Source organism: Megascapheus bottae, chromosome 6 (assembly GCF_031878675.1).
Source record: "Megascapheus bottae isolate mThoBot1 chromosome 6, mThoBot2.hap1, whole genome shotgun sequence".
In the NCBI taxonomy this organism is placed as follows: Eukaryota; Metazoa; Chordata; class Mammalia; order Rodentia; family Geomyidae; genus Megascapheus; species Megascapheus bottae.
The window spans coordinates 41,702,214-41,715,084 of record NC_143514.1 but is presented as its reverse complement, the minus strand read 5'-3'; the positions used below and the strand labels follow the sequence as shown (position 1 = coordinate 41,715,084).

Sequence of the window (12,871 nt, the reverse complement as noted above, 5' to 3'; positions counted from 1 at the left end):
TGACAGAAGTTCTAGAACCTATTAATAATCAAGTACCACAATAGGGACAACTATTTTATGGCACATATATACTCTTGTACCAGTTTAACAAAAATGTATGTGAAGGCCTGTCCTCATCCTGTACCCTTTCAGCACTGCCAAACCAGAGACAGCTCCTCTGCACCTACCTTTCACAATTAACTTTCACAATTAGTCCCTTTTGGACTAATTAATGAAACTAATAAATGCACTTAAAATGCTCAGACCTAGCTCAGTGCATCGTGACCATTCAAAAACATCACTATTACTGCCATCGTGATTTCTGTGGTTACCTGTCCAGCCCAGCATCACAAACTGCTCTAACACCCACTAGAAACCCAGAAATTAAGGAAGTGACTCTTGTGCCTCTAGGACCTGCCCCAGTTCTGATTTCTTCTGTGTTCAATATTAAAAAGTCCTTGTAGAAGACTGCTTTCATTCCTGAAGCCTAAGCTTGAAATCCTCCCAGGAATGTAACGGCAAGGCAGGCCCCTGTGTCCTGGCCCAGCAAGCAGGGAGACTGCCCAGCAGACAAGCCTGGCCTCTAGGTGAAAAACCTTTCCTCCCTTCACCACCCCCGGAACTGCCATCTGCCCCCATAGGCATCATCTCTGTTTCTATCTAGCAGTCTGGGTTTGTCTTTTGTTTTTCAGATCACAAGTGTTATAACAGCACAGGTGTAGACTACCGGGGAACTGTCAGTGTGACCAAATCAGGGCGCCAGTGCCAGCCATGGAATTCCCAGTACCCCCACATGCACACTTTCACCGCCCTGCGCTTCCCAGAGCTCAATGGGGGCCATTCCTACTGCCGCAACCCAGGGAATCAGAAGGAAGCACCCTGGTGCTTTACTTTGGATGAAAACTTGAAGTCTGACCTGTGTGACATCCCAGAATGTGGTAAGTAGAGGTCACTGCCTCTAAGGGGTTCAGTAACATTGCAAAATGTCTCTGCCCTACCACGTTCACTTTGGAGAATTCTAAAGAGAAGGCAGAATTTGATGGATGGGATTTGCTTGATCTCTACCCATTTCTAGAGTCGATAAACTTTGCCATTGCTGCACAAAACACCACAACGAACACCAAAACACACTCATGAGAAGTAGCTCCATTTATACCTGTAGACATTATATTTGTGGATATCCGGTGGCACAGGTGAGACACCTTATCATAGACATCACTGTGGAACAACAGTGTTGTCCTTGGAGGTTCCTGTCCAGGTGTATCCACAACAGGTATGCAAGAAGAAAGCCATCCGTGAGAACCTTCAAAAGGCAGGAGGAATCTACAACTATTGCTAAGTGATCTGGGGAAATCTGGATAAACTGTCCTTTGTGTCACCCAGTAATACAGTGTGGGTATCTAGAAAGAGACTTCAGTTACCAGATCATTTGGTTCTAGGACATGTTCATAAAGTAAGAAAAAAGGAAGGAAACTTTTGGTGAGGGAGTGGGCCTCTAACTAGATGGTTATTCATTCAGTGATATTCTGTGATCCAGACAGGAGAAGAGGCAAAAAACCTTACATGAGTCATTGGTTTTTTTGCCAGTTACGGGCTTGAGCTCAGGGCCTGAGCACTGTCCATAGATTCTTTCAAGGCTAGAGCTCTACCACTTGAGCCTCAGCACCACTTCTGGCTTTTTTCTATGTATGTGGTACGGAGGAATCGAACCCCAGTCTTCGTGCATGCTAGGCAAGCACTCTACCACTAGGCCAAACTCCCGGCCCCATGATCTCACATTTTTAAAGGATAACTTTGGCATCAGGGTTGAGATTAGACTCGAGGAAGGATGCCATAGCAGACCACTGGGAGCTCCTGTGATCATCAAGTGGCAAGCTGTGGTGGACTTCAAGGGAGAAGGACGAAGAGAATACGTCAGTGGACAGACACAGGTTATATTTCAAAAGTGGAGCTAACAGGGATGACTGGCAGATTAAATATGGAATATAAATTCAGGAATGATTCCAGAATTTGGAACTTAGATCAATTTTTGCTGAGAGGAAGAAAAAATATAAAGAAAGAAGTTCTGTGAGAGCTGAACCAAATACTCTAAAGAATGGGTGCATTGTTCACTCCCCTGGGCCAACAACATTGCCCTTTGGGTGGACTTCCAACCCTTAGTTCTTAGTTAATGCCCCTCAGAAGAGAAATAATTTCCCCCACACATTGGAAAAGTTGTTGATAATCTGATCAAATGAGTGAAGCTCTATTACAATTAGTTTAAGTAAAATGTAGGCATTATATATAAAAGGCATTAATTTTCATTCCAGTGGCTTTTCTAAAGCACTTTCAGTAAACTTGAATTAATAGGAAAAGAAGCCATGAAAAGTCTTTCAGACTGGGTAGAAACAAAGACCATGTATATCTACAAAATACCTATGTGTAGATAGATGGACAGATGGATGAACAGACAGACAGAAAGACAGGTAAATAGATAGGTAGACAGACAGACAGACAGATGATAGATAGATAGATAGATAATTGAGGCAAAATCTTTCATTTCACAATGAGGTACTCTGTGCCTATCATAGTTATCTCCATTCAGAACTTAGAACCGTGTTTTGGGCTAGTTTTTAATGAATGTGTTCAGATAAACACATTAGCCTGACTGAACAGTAGGGCCTGAAGACTTAGGTATATAAGTCACAGAGCCATCCACCACTGGGGTTAGACCTTGAGCCCCCATCTGTCAACATAAAGCTCTGAACAAACTCAAGGGCCATGAGTTTTTCCAAACACTGCTCTCACTTAAATGAATGCAAGAAAAATAAAGAACTACCATAGCCTCGACCTCTGGATTTCTTCACACTGGCTTCCCTTAGGTTATATATCAAAAATATGTCTCTGCAGGGTACTGGTGGCTCTCTCATATAGTCTTAGCTACTCAGGAGGCTGAGATCTGAGAAGAAAGGTTCAAAACCAGACAAAGTTGTGATATTGTTATCTCCAATTAGCCAGAAATGAAGATATGGATTACATGGTAGAAGCTATTCATAACCAAAAAAGAGTTAAGTTAGACAGTGAGGCACTATGTTCAAATACACACATGTGTGCCTATGCACACACACACACACACACACACACACACACACCACACACCAAGTTCCTTTGCTAATGAAGAAAGCTATTGTAGTTTTCTCAGCATCTTACTGATATTATTATTATCATTATTGGATTAATCAGTTCAATGGTATTAAAACCTCTCAGAATATTCCTTCCTAAATACCAATCTGTAGAGGACCAATTTCGAGGACCAGCTAACTCCAGTCATATGAACAATGGATTTAGATGTAAATTAAAACTAGAGATGACAAGGCAATGTTTACCACTAGGATTATTATTATTATTATTATTATTCCAGTTCTGGGCTTGAACTCAGGGCCTGTGCACTATACTTGAGCTTCCTCAAGGCTATCGCTCTATGACTTGAACCACAGCACCACTTCTGTTTATGTGGTACCCAGGAATCGAATCCAGAGCTTCATGCATCTACCACTAGGCCATGCTCCCAGTACAAGGATTATTTTTTAAGGGCATTCTCATTTCATTTAGAAAGAAAATAGTTCTTGTGTTCTTCAAACCAAGCCACAAATACATCCATTAAAGGAATAGGGAATTCTTGGCATGGGATCTACAAGAGGCTGCCGAGAGAACAGTGTAAGAAGAGAGTGGGTTAGTGTCTGCTCTAAGGCACTCTTGGCTTCTCAGAGTCACCCCTGAGCAGCCTACCACTGACAAAATCATCACAATGGAATCCCGCTCTTATAACTTCTACAGAATATTTGATGTCCTTCGTCTCCTTTCATTGCCCCTCAAACTGTGAGATGTAGGAATCTGCAGTGCTATTTTACCAGAGGAGAATGCCAAAGTCCTGAGCAATGCCTGGGACTCACTTCCCATCACCAGGTAGTTTAAAGCCTCCTACCATGAGGACCACAGTTTTTCCTCTGCACCACTGCTTCTCAACTCATAGCACAATTCCCCTCCAGGCTAAAGCCAGCAATATGACCTAGGGAGGCTGGAGGATGCTACTAGATGTGTAAAATACCCTTTAATATTTGCAACACCCACAGAGGGATTATCCAGCCCAAAGTATCTATAATGCCAGAGATGAATAACTTTTCTACACTATACAATTGTACACTGTAGAACAACAATAATTTGAAGTAGTCATGATCATTTATTGTATACTCAGTAGATCAAAAATGATGTTGAGAATAATATGCATTGGCTCAAGATTTTATGCCCCTAGAAAGAGGGTTTTATTATCTGTATGAATGAAAAGCATAACTTAGAGAGGTTAAGTAGTCCAAGGCCACATATTTTACCAAGGACTCAACCAAGGGCTCAAACCCAAGGCTTGCCTTTCAAACTGTGACTTATGTATGCATGTTGATTGATTAGATATATGGACAGATGATAGGTAGGTACATAGGGAGAGGGGGGTGGAGGGAGAGAGGGAGGGAGAATTAAACATAGTTTTTATCTCACAATAAGTTTTCTTCTTTTTTTTTTTTTTGCCAGTCCTGATGCTTGAACTTAGGGTCTGAGCACTGTCCTTGTATTTTCTCAAGGCTAGAGCTCTATCACTTGAGCCACAGCACCACTGAGTCCTTTGTCTTCTCCATACCAAATGAGATTAGAATGTTCCTGTGTGTGTGTGTGTGTGTGTGTGTTTATGGCATTTGGGTTCAAAACTAGTTTTCTACCACTTGAGCCACAGAGCCACATCTGGCTTTTTCTGAGTAGTTTATTGAAGTCTCACAGACATTCCTAACTAGGCTGGCTTTGAACTGTAATCCTTGGGTCTCAGCCTTCTGAGTAGCTAGGATTCAGCTTCCTGCATACTTTGGTTAGGTCAAAGTTAAGGAAATTTCAAAATTACCATGGGGTTTCTCATTGTTGGCACTGATTAATTTTGTTTTACCTCCAGTTAAAAAAGGCTAAAGGTTAGATTTAACTAAATAGAAAAATGTTCATGTACTTTCTAGAATTAAGGCACTTGGAGAACAGTTACCATTTTTTTTCATCTGAAATCTAGAACTGAATAAAGATATAAGTAAAACAAAATACGGCTGCCGTGAATTCTGGAAATTAATTGACTAGGATTATGTGAAAAGATCCAGAATATGCTTAGAGGAGGAGGAAAAAAGGAGGATAATTTGAGCAACACCTGTCCTCTTCACTTTCCTGTATGTCTTACACTCTAGGCATCTGATCATGAGAATTATTTATTTATTTATTCATCCATTCACAAAATCCAATGCATGTTGACCTTGTACTCTGTTTCAGACTCTGTGAATAAGCTAGACTAAATCAGGCCCTCATGGACTTTACTGTCTAGTGAGAGAACCCACTGTACAAAGGCTGAGTCACATTAAACACTGCCAAATACTCCCCCACATCTGCCCCTGTGTGCTTTCACAGTGGTGGCTATTGCTACTTATTGAATGCAGTGCTACATTAAAAAAAAAAACTTATTCATGTAGCTTATTTACTTCAACATATCTGTAACATCATTTCAAATTACTATTAATACAAAATATTAATGAGATTCTAAAGATTTGTGTTCATACTCAGTTTCTGAAATCTGGTGTATAGTTTTCAACTGATGTGCATCTTATTTTGGAAAAATTCACATTTCAAGTGGTAATTGGAGACGTGTAGCTGATGACAGCCACATCGGGCAGTATGTACTTGATTTCAACTAAGTGATCACCTAGAGGAATAGTCTTGCCCTATAAGAACTCTGATATATTAATCCTTTATCAAGCAAGTTGGTTACTTAGTTTGAGAGTTTATTCACTTTCATATTTCAAACAATCTGATGGAAACTGGCCATAGGAAGATCTAATATCTTCTATATTTTGTCTTTCTTCTTCTTTTTTTTGGGGGGGGGTTGGTTAAGGGGCTTGAACTCTGGGCCTGGTTGTTGTCCCTGAGCTCATCAGCTCAAGGCCAGTCCTCTACTACTTGAGCCGCGGTGCCACTTCCAATTTTCTGATGGACTTTCATGTCCAGGTTAGGCTCTAAACCATGATCCTCAGATCTCAGCCTCCTGAGCAGTCACTGGCCTCTGGCTGTTTTTCATTTTTAATGAAGAGATTCTGTTTCAAGGATCTCTAATGCATGAAAAAAATTAAGATCAGTGTTATATAAAAAGTCACAATAAATGTGGTAAATGAACTGAATCCTCACAGTATTCATAAGTTTGCAGTATTGTTGTCATTTTATTGATGAGAAAGCAGAGGCATTAGTGCATTTACTACAGTCAAGATCTAAACCAGATCCCAGAACTCTAGCTCTCACACTATCCACAGTGCCAGACCTATTATCAGATGAAATTCTGGTTTGTATCAGAGAAATAAACATCCCTTGATCATTTTCTCTTTTTTATTTCTTTTTATTTCTTTTTATTTCTTTTTTTTTTTTTTTTGCCAGTCCTGGGATTGAGCTCAGGGCCTGAGCACTGTCCTTGGACTTTCTCAAGGCTAGAGCTATACCACTTGAGCCTCAGCACCACTTCCGGCTTTTTTCTATGTATGTGGTACCAAGGAATCGAACCCAGGTCTTCATGCATGCTAGGCAAGCACTTTAACCACTAGGCCAAACTCCCGGCCCCTCTTTTTTATTTCTTTTTAATCCATCATGTTAACTCTCTGGGTCTCAGGTATGCTGCCCATAGGGTTTTCTTGTTCATAATTTGAGGGATTCAGGAAAAGATCCCTCTAGCTACAAAGACATCTTCAGAAGCTCTAGGATGTTCCATTTACTCAGCTCTAATGTGGTCCAGCTCTGTCCAGATCTTCCTGTGTTTTTGCTTTGTTCCTTTTTGTCCCATCTGCCCTGCTCTCCTGACAGCCTTTGATCTCTAGTCCTCAAAGCCAGCTATCTTTCCAGAGATCTTGCCTGCCCAGCATACTATTAGGATTTTGGTCATCCTCTAAGCTTCGTACCTTGGACCACGTGGAAACTCAATTGAGAATTTTCTTTTTATCTGGTATGCAGGCACTCCTCCCTGATTTGCCATTTCACTGTAACCTTTATCAATGTTCTAACCAGCTCTGAGGCTGGAGCTCCTTCTGCAATGCTCTGGCCATTTTACTTGGACTGTATTCTGCCCAAATGATTTATGTCTCAATCTTCTGCTGGTTGAGATCCCAAATAGAGACAAAATCCTGTCTGTGTTTTCGTTTTCAAGACTTGACCCATTATTTTTAGTTGATCAAGTTTTATGGCCATGTTTCTTCTAGCCATACCAAAGTTACCTCTTCTTTTCTTTAAGTAAAGGTTCCTTCCTCTCTTAAACCATCAAAATTCCCAAGCAGCGGTATTGCTTTCATTCCTAAACCAGCTTCACCAGGGTTCCCACTGAAACTATTTGGAGATTTTATACCTCACTTTTATATTTCCTTTCAAGACCTGGCCTTGCAACAATTTGCCAAAGGGCACATTGCCCACTTCTGTGCCTGAGTAGCCTCGACTTGTCCCACAACTTTACAAACAACCCCCACTCTGGGTTGTGCTTTGCTACAGACCATTTTCTACAGTGGAAGTTTACAGTTTGGGGTAAGGCAGCTGTTTTCCAGATTGTGAACACTATAGTTTTTAACTCACTCTGTCAGCAGTCTTCTCCCATATTTCACAGCAGACCTGTTGTAAGGCAGTTTGTCTTTCAGCCATTTCTTCAAACTGAAATTGAACAGTACAGTGAGTGGGAGGGTGGGAAGGGGAAGAAAGGAAGGAGTCGAGCAGTACTTTGTATAGCTTCAAGTTTTCTGGAAGTTATTTTTATGCTACAGACATTTCTAATATGTATTTAAATGCCCAGTCTGTACATGTTTTCAACAAAGCATGGTAGTGACTTATAGCTTAGTCATATCCATATATGGTTTTTTTTGCCAGTCTTGGGCTTGAGCTCAGGGCCTGAGCACTGTGCTTGGACTTTCTCAAGACTAGAACTCTACGACTTGAGCCTCAGCACCACTTCCGGCTTTCTTCTATGTATGTGGTATGGAGGAATTGAACCCGAGTCTTTGTGCATGCTAGACAAGCATTCTACCACTAGGCCAAACTCCCGGCCCAAAGTTTTCCTTTAAAAAAAAATTTATGTCCCCAGCATACATTCTATCCTTTCCCCAGTGTGTCAGCTGTTCTTGAGATATGCCACCACTTGAGTAAGAAATGCTCGCCCTTGGGTGACAGAATTCTGGTATAGCACTACAATGAATGTAGCACTTGGCTCTATTCAAGAAACAAATGGCACAAGCAAAAAGAGGGATTTTGTGAAGAAGTTGTTTATGAAGATGCTTTTCAAGGCATTAATAAGAAAAAATACAAGTCAAAGTGTGAACCACAATGGAAGGTCTTACCGCCCAGGTTAGTAACTTTAGTTACCATAGTAACCTTACCCCCATAGAGTATAGACAGGGTATGCTACACCCTTTGGTAGAGAAATGCAGCCAGCCATCAGCAACCCTGTAAGGAAGAAGCAAAAGGAACAAACATGTCAGCCATACACTTCCTGTCACCATCTCCTGCCAGTGGCTCCCGATGGCTGAACATAACTAGAAGCTAGAAGCCAAGTGTTCACTGGTGCTATTCACAGTGGTCAGACTCAGCATTAAGCCAGAGAGAAAAAGACTTAAAGCATATGTGGTGGGTTGAGAGATGCTTGGGAAAACATTACTGACTTTATTCTCTTACATAAGAAAGCCAAAAATTTGACAAAGACCTAAATAAGTATGTTGTCTCAGTGCATTAAATTGTCATTGCACGTTCCATTCTCAGACTTTGTGAGTTTGACTCTTCCAGATCTCCTGTGTAAGTGAAATAAATGAACTATGCATCTTTCTGTGACTGGCTTACTATTAACATAGTATATTCAAGGTTGATCAGGTGGTGCATGTAACAGGACTTCTTTATTTTTGAAAATGGAGTAATATTCCATGGTACACATACCCCCATGTTTTATTCATCCATTTTATGGCTTCTAAGTATTTGTCCAAGAGAATTGGAAACAGGATCTTAAAGAGTTACTTTCATGCCCATGTTCCTTGGAATATAATTCACAAGGCTAAGAGTGGAATCAACCCAAATAGTTATGAATGCCAGAACTGAGGAGAGGAAGAAATACAGAGAGCTGCTCAATAGATAGGACTTTCAATTTTGCAAAAGCAAGCTGGTTACATAATCATGTGAATATACTTTACTGATTATACAATTAAACATGGTTGAGATGATACATTTTATGTGGTTGTGTGGGGGAGGGTGTGTGCGCATGTTCCAGTTCTGGTGCTTGAACTCAGGGCCTGGGTACTGCCCCTGAGTTTTTTCACTCAAGGCTAGCATTCTATCTACTTGGTCACAGCTCCACCTCTAGCTTTTGTGTGTGTGTCGGGTGGGGGGGGGGGACTTAATTGAAGATAAGAATCTCCACAAACTTGGGGATAAGGGAAGGGAAAGGGAGACAAAAAATAATGCACAGCCAGGCGTAGTGGCTCACATCTGTAATCCTAGCTACTCAGGAGGCTGAGATCTGAGGATCAAGGTTCAAAGCCAGCCCCAGCACATAAGGACCTGAGACTCTTATCTGCAATTAACCTCTAGGGGAAAAAAAATGGGAAGTGGGCTTGGCTCAAGGGTAGGGCAGTAGCCTAGAACTGAAGAGCTCAAGGACAATGCCCAAGCCCAGAGGTGGGGTGATAGCCTTGAGCTGAAGAGCTCAGAGACAGCTCCCAGGCCAAGTTCAAGCCCCATGACCCACAAAAAATAATAGTAATAATAATAATGCACCCATTGAGGAATGTAACTGTAATCCCTCTATACATTACCCCAACAATTTTTTAAAATAATTAAAAAATTAAAAAAATAGAAATCACAAACTTCTGTGCCAGGGCTGGCATCAAATCATGATCTTCACATCTCAGCCTCCTGAGTATCTAAGATTATAGGCATGAGCCACCAATACCTGGCTTATGATAATTTTTAGTCACCATCTGTCAGTTTGTACAAGTGGCTATGGGGGTATTTTAATATTCATATGTATATGTATATATATGTATATATATATATGTAAGGCATCTTGATCAGAGTCACCTCCAGTGTCATTCCCCCTCCTCCCCTTTCTTCCCTACAAGAACAGTCGGTCCCTGCGAACGTTATTACCCTCTTTTCTCATGTATACATAAGTATTTTGGGTTTGGGCTTTTGTTTTGTTTTTATGCATGCACTGGCGCTTGAACTCAGGTCCTTGCATGTTTGCTTGATCTTTTTGCTCAAAAGCTAGCACTCTGCCACTTGAGCACAGGCTCTTGGATTTGTTCGTGTGACCTGGCTTCAAACTGCCATCCTTAGATCTCAGCCTCTTGAGTATATATGATTACAGGTGTGAGCCACTTGCTCACACAAGTTCTGTGTTTTTTTATAATTAAATATTTTTCTAATTATCAAAAAATATTCATTTAGGCTGGGAGTTTGGCCTAGTGGTAGAGCGTTGCCTAACATCCACGAAGACCCGGGTTCAATTTCTCAGTACCACATACATAGAAAAAAGCCAGAAATGGTGCTGTGGCTCAAGTAGTAAAATGCCAGCTTTGAGGAAAAAGCCCAAGGACAGTGCTCAGGCTCTGAGTTCAAGGCCCAGGACTGACAAAAAAAGAAAAAAAGTTCATCTAATTTTAACAAACTCGTATAGATTCTAGTTACTAAGATTGTTCTCTCAAGTGCTCATAGTGCCATTTCTGCAGAGAAAAACAAATGCATAGCCAGTGTGGCCTATTCAACAGTTTTTGAAGGAATTAATTTGAGACTAGGCAATAGATATTAAAAATCTACTTCATACTTCCATCAGCAAGTAAAGAGAATAAACAGCAAGGCTCAGCATGCCTGAAGGCCTAATTCTTTCTCCTTTCTTCTTGGGCTTTTGGAAGTGTGCTTAAATAGCACTGGGACAGCCCAATGTGGGCTACAGACCCACTTATTTTAGTTTTCATATAATAAATGATAGCAATTCCTGTTCTCTTTAGTTTTAATTTTTTTTCCCCAGACAAGATCGTAATTTAAACTTGTTTCATTTCCTTGGAATTCTATGGTTCTGTAAGATTCCTTCCCACCTTTGCCATATTTAATATCAGAGCATTTTCTTGTTTTAACTCAAAGTAATATCCCAGATGATGTTTCACTTTACAAAAGTACCCCTTGAATAAGAAATCATGTTTACCTTCCTTTAAGCCCCAGGGTAAGAAAAGAGTATTTTTGCTCTATTATATTTAATTACTAATCAAAGTATTGAATATCATTGTAAAAATAAAACCAGAATGTCAGATGTGAACTGTGATACCAAATTGTTGATTTTTTAAAAGGAAATGAATCATGTGATCTGGACTAAATTGTTGGTTTCAAAAATTTCAAGTATTGAACTTGATGTAACTAATAGGCACGTTTAACTTTTAAATGGTTATTCCAAATAGCAAAAAGAAACTCTTCCCTATGCTAATTTCCAGCCAATTTTCTGTGCAATACACTGGAGGTTTCTTTTCCCCTCACAAGTGAATTTTACCACAATGCCCATTGTGCCCATGTATGTCATTCTCACATAGTGTGAGTCTCTGGGTATTGGAAAGGGAACCTTGAATTCTATAGAGAATGAGGAAAAACATGTTTATTCACTCTTTGAGGTTCATTCTTTATTAGAAATATCATTTTCAAAACTTAGGCTCACTTCTATCTCACATGCTTGGCCCCTCATCCCTTCTCAGCCTTCATTTCTCCACGTGTAAAGCTGTGGTAATGTGCTGAGCTCAACAAGGAACAAAAATGCTTGGATGTTTAAAGGGGGACTTGGCAAGAGTTAGTTTTCTAATTTTTCATAAGTAAAGTCTTGTTCTTCTATGAAACATTCTTTTTAAAAGAAGAGAATGAACCCCTTCTGGCCAACCACACCAAAGAGTCTTGTTGTAAGGAAAGAGACCCAGAATAGACTTAAATTTGTTTTCTGTCACTTCCAACATGACTTCACATTATCCTGCCTCATTATTTCGCTTGACACGAAGACATTATGCCTGTTGTCCTCCTTTACATATCCTCCGTGTAAGCAATAGGAGCCAAGTTTGTGTGTTTAAAGGATTTAGCTTCTTGAAGTTTGTTCTCCCCCAAACCTACAGGGGTTTGTCCCAGACCACCCTTTTACAATAAAAGGCCTTCCGTGGATAATCTGATAGGGAATGAATTCAGAATAGTCGCCTTTGTTTGCCAGACAGGTGAAACCTTACTTTCTGTTGTTGCTAAAATTCTAGGCTGAAAAAAAACGACTAGCGTTACATTAGTCCTAAATTAGGGTCATTCCTTCTGTAATCATTATGCTCATAATGATTTCACAGAAAAATCCAAGAATAACAAGAGATCCTATCCCATACTGAGAAATTCTATCATGTTAATAATATATCATCCAACAATCCGATAGTAATTTTTGATTATCCAAGGTTCTTTCATGAATTTGATCTCATTTGATTCTCCCATGAGCTGCATAAAATTGGAAGAGCAGGTATTATGCCTGCTGAATAAAGGAAGAAATTGAGATCACAGAACATTTCTTGCTCTGGTTTTTTTGTTTTTTTCTTTTCTTTTTTTTACTAGTTCCAACTCAAGACATGGCAACAGGTATGAGAATAGGTGCATTCCACATCATTGTGTTTATTGTCTGTTTATTGTTTACAACAATTCTATGGCATAGGTATTATTCCCACATTGTAGAGGAGTTTACTCAGAGTGGCTAGGTGCTGGCCCATGTTCATGTACGTAATGACAAAGACAGAATTCACCAGTTCTGATTTTAAAATGCATACCCCATTGT

General features: G+C 40.2%; 1 protein-coding gene across 1 annotated transcript in view; it reads left to right on the top strand.

The window, feature by feature from the left end:
* Positions 1–12,871, top strand: part of Ror1 (ROR family WNT receptor 1) — a 41,816-nt gene that overhangs the window by 8,609 nt on the left and 20,336 nt on the right. The window contains exon 5 of the mRNA XM_090333979.1: positions 672–917. Coding sequence (XP_090190105.1) covers positions 672–917 — 246 coding nt within the window. The remainder of the gene's footprint in view (positions 1–671; positions 918–12,871) is intronic.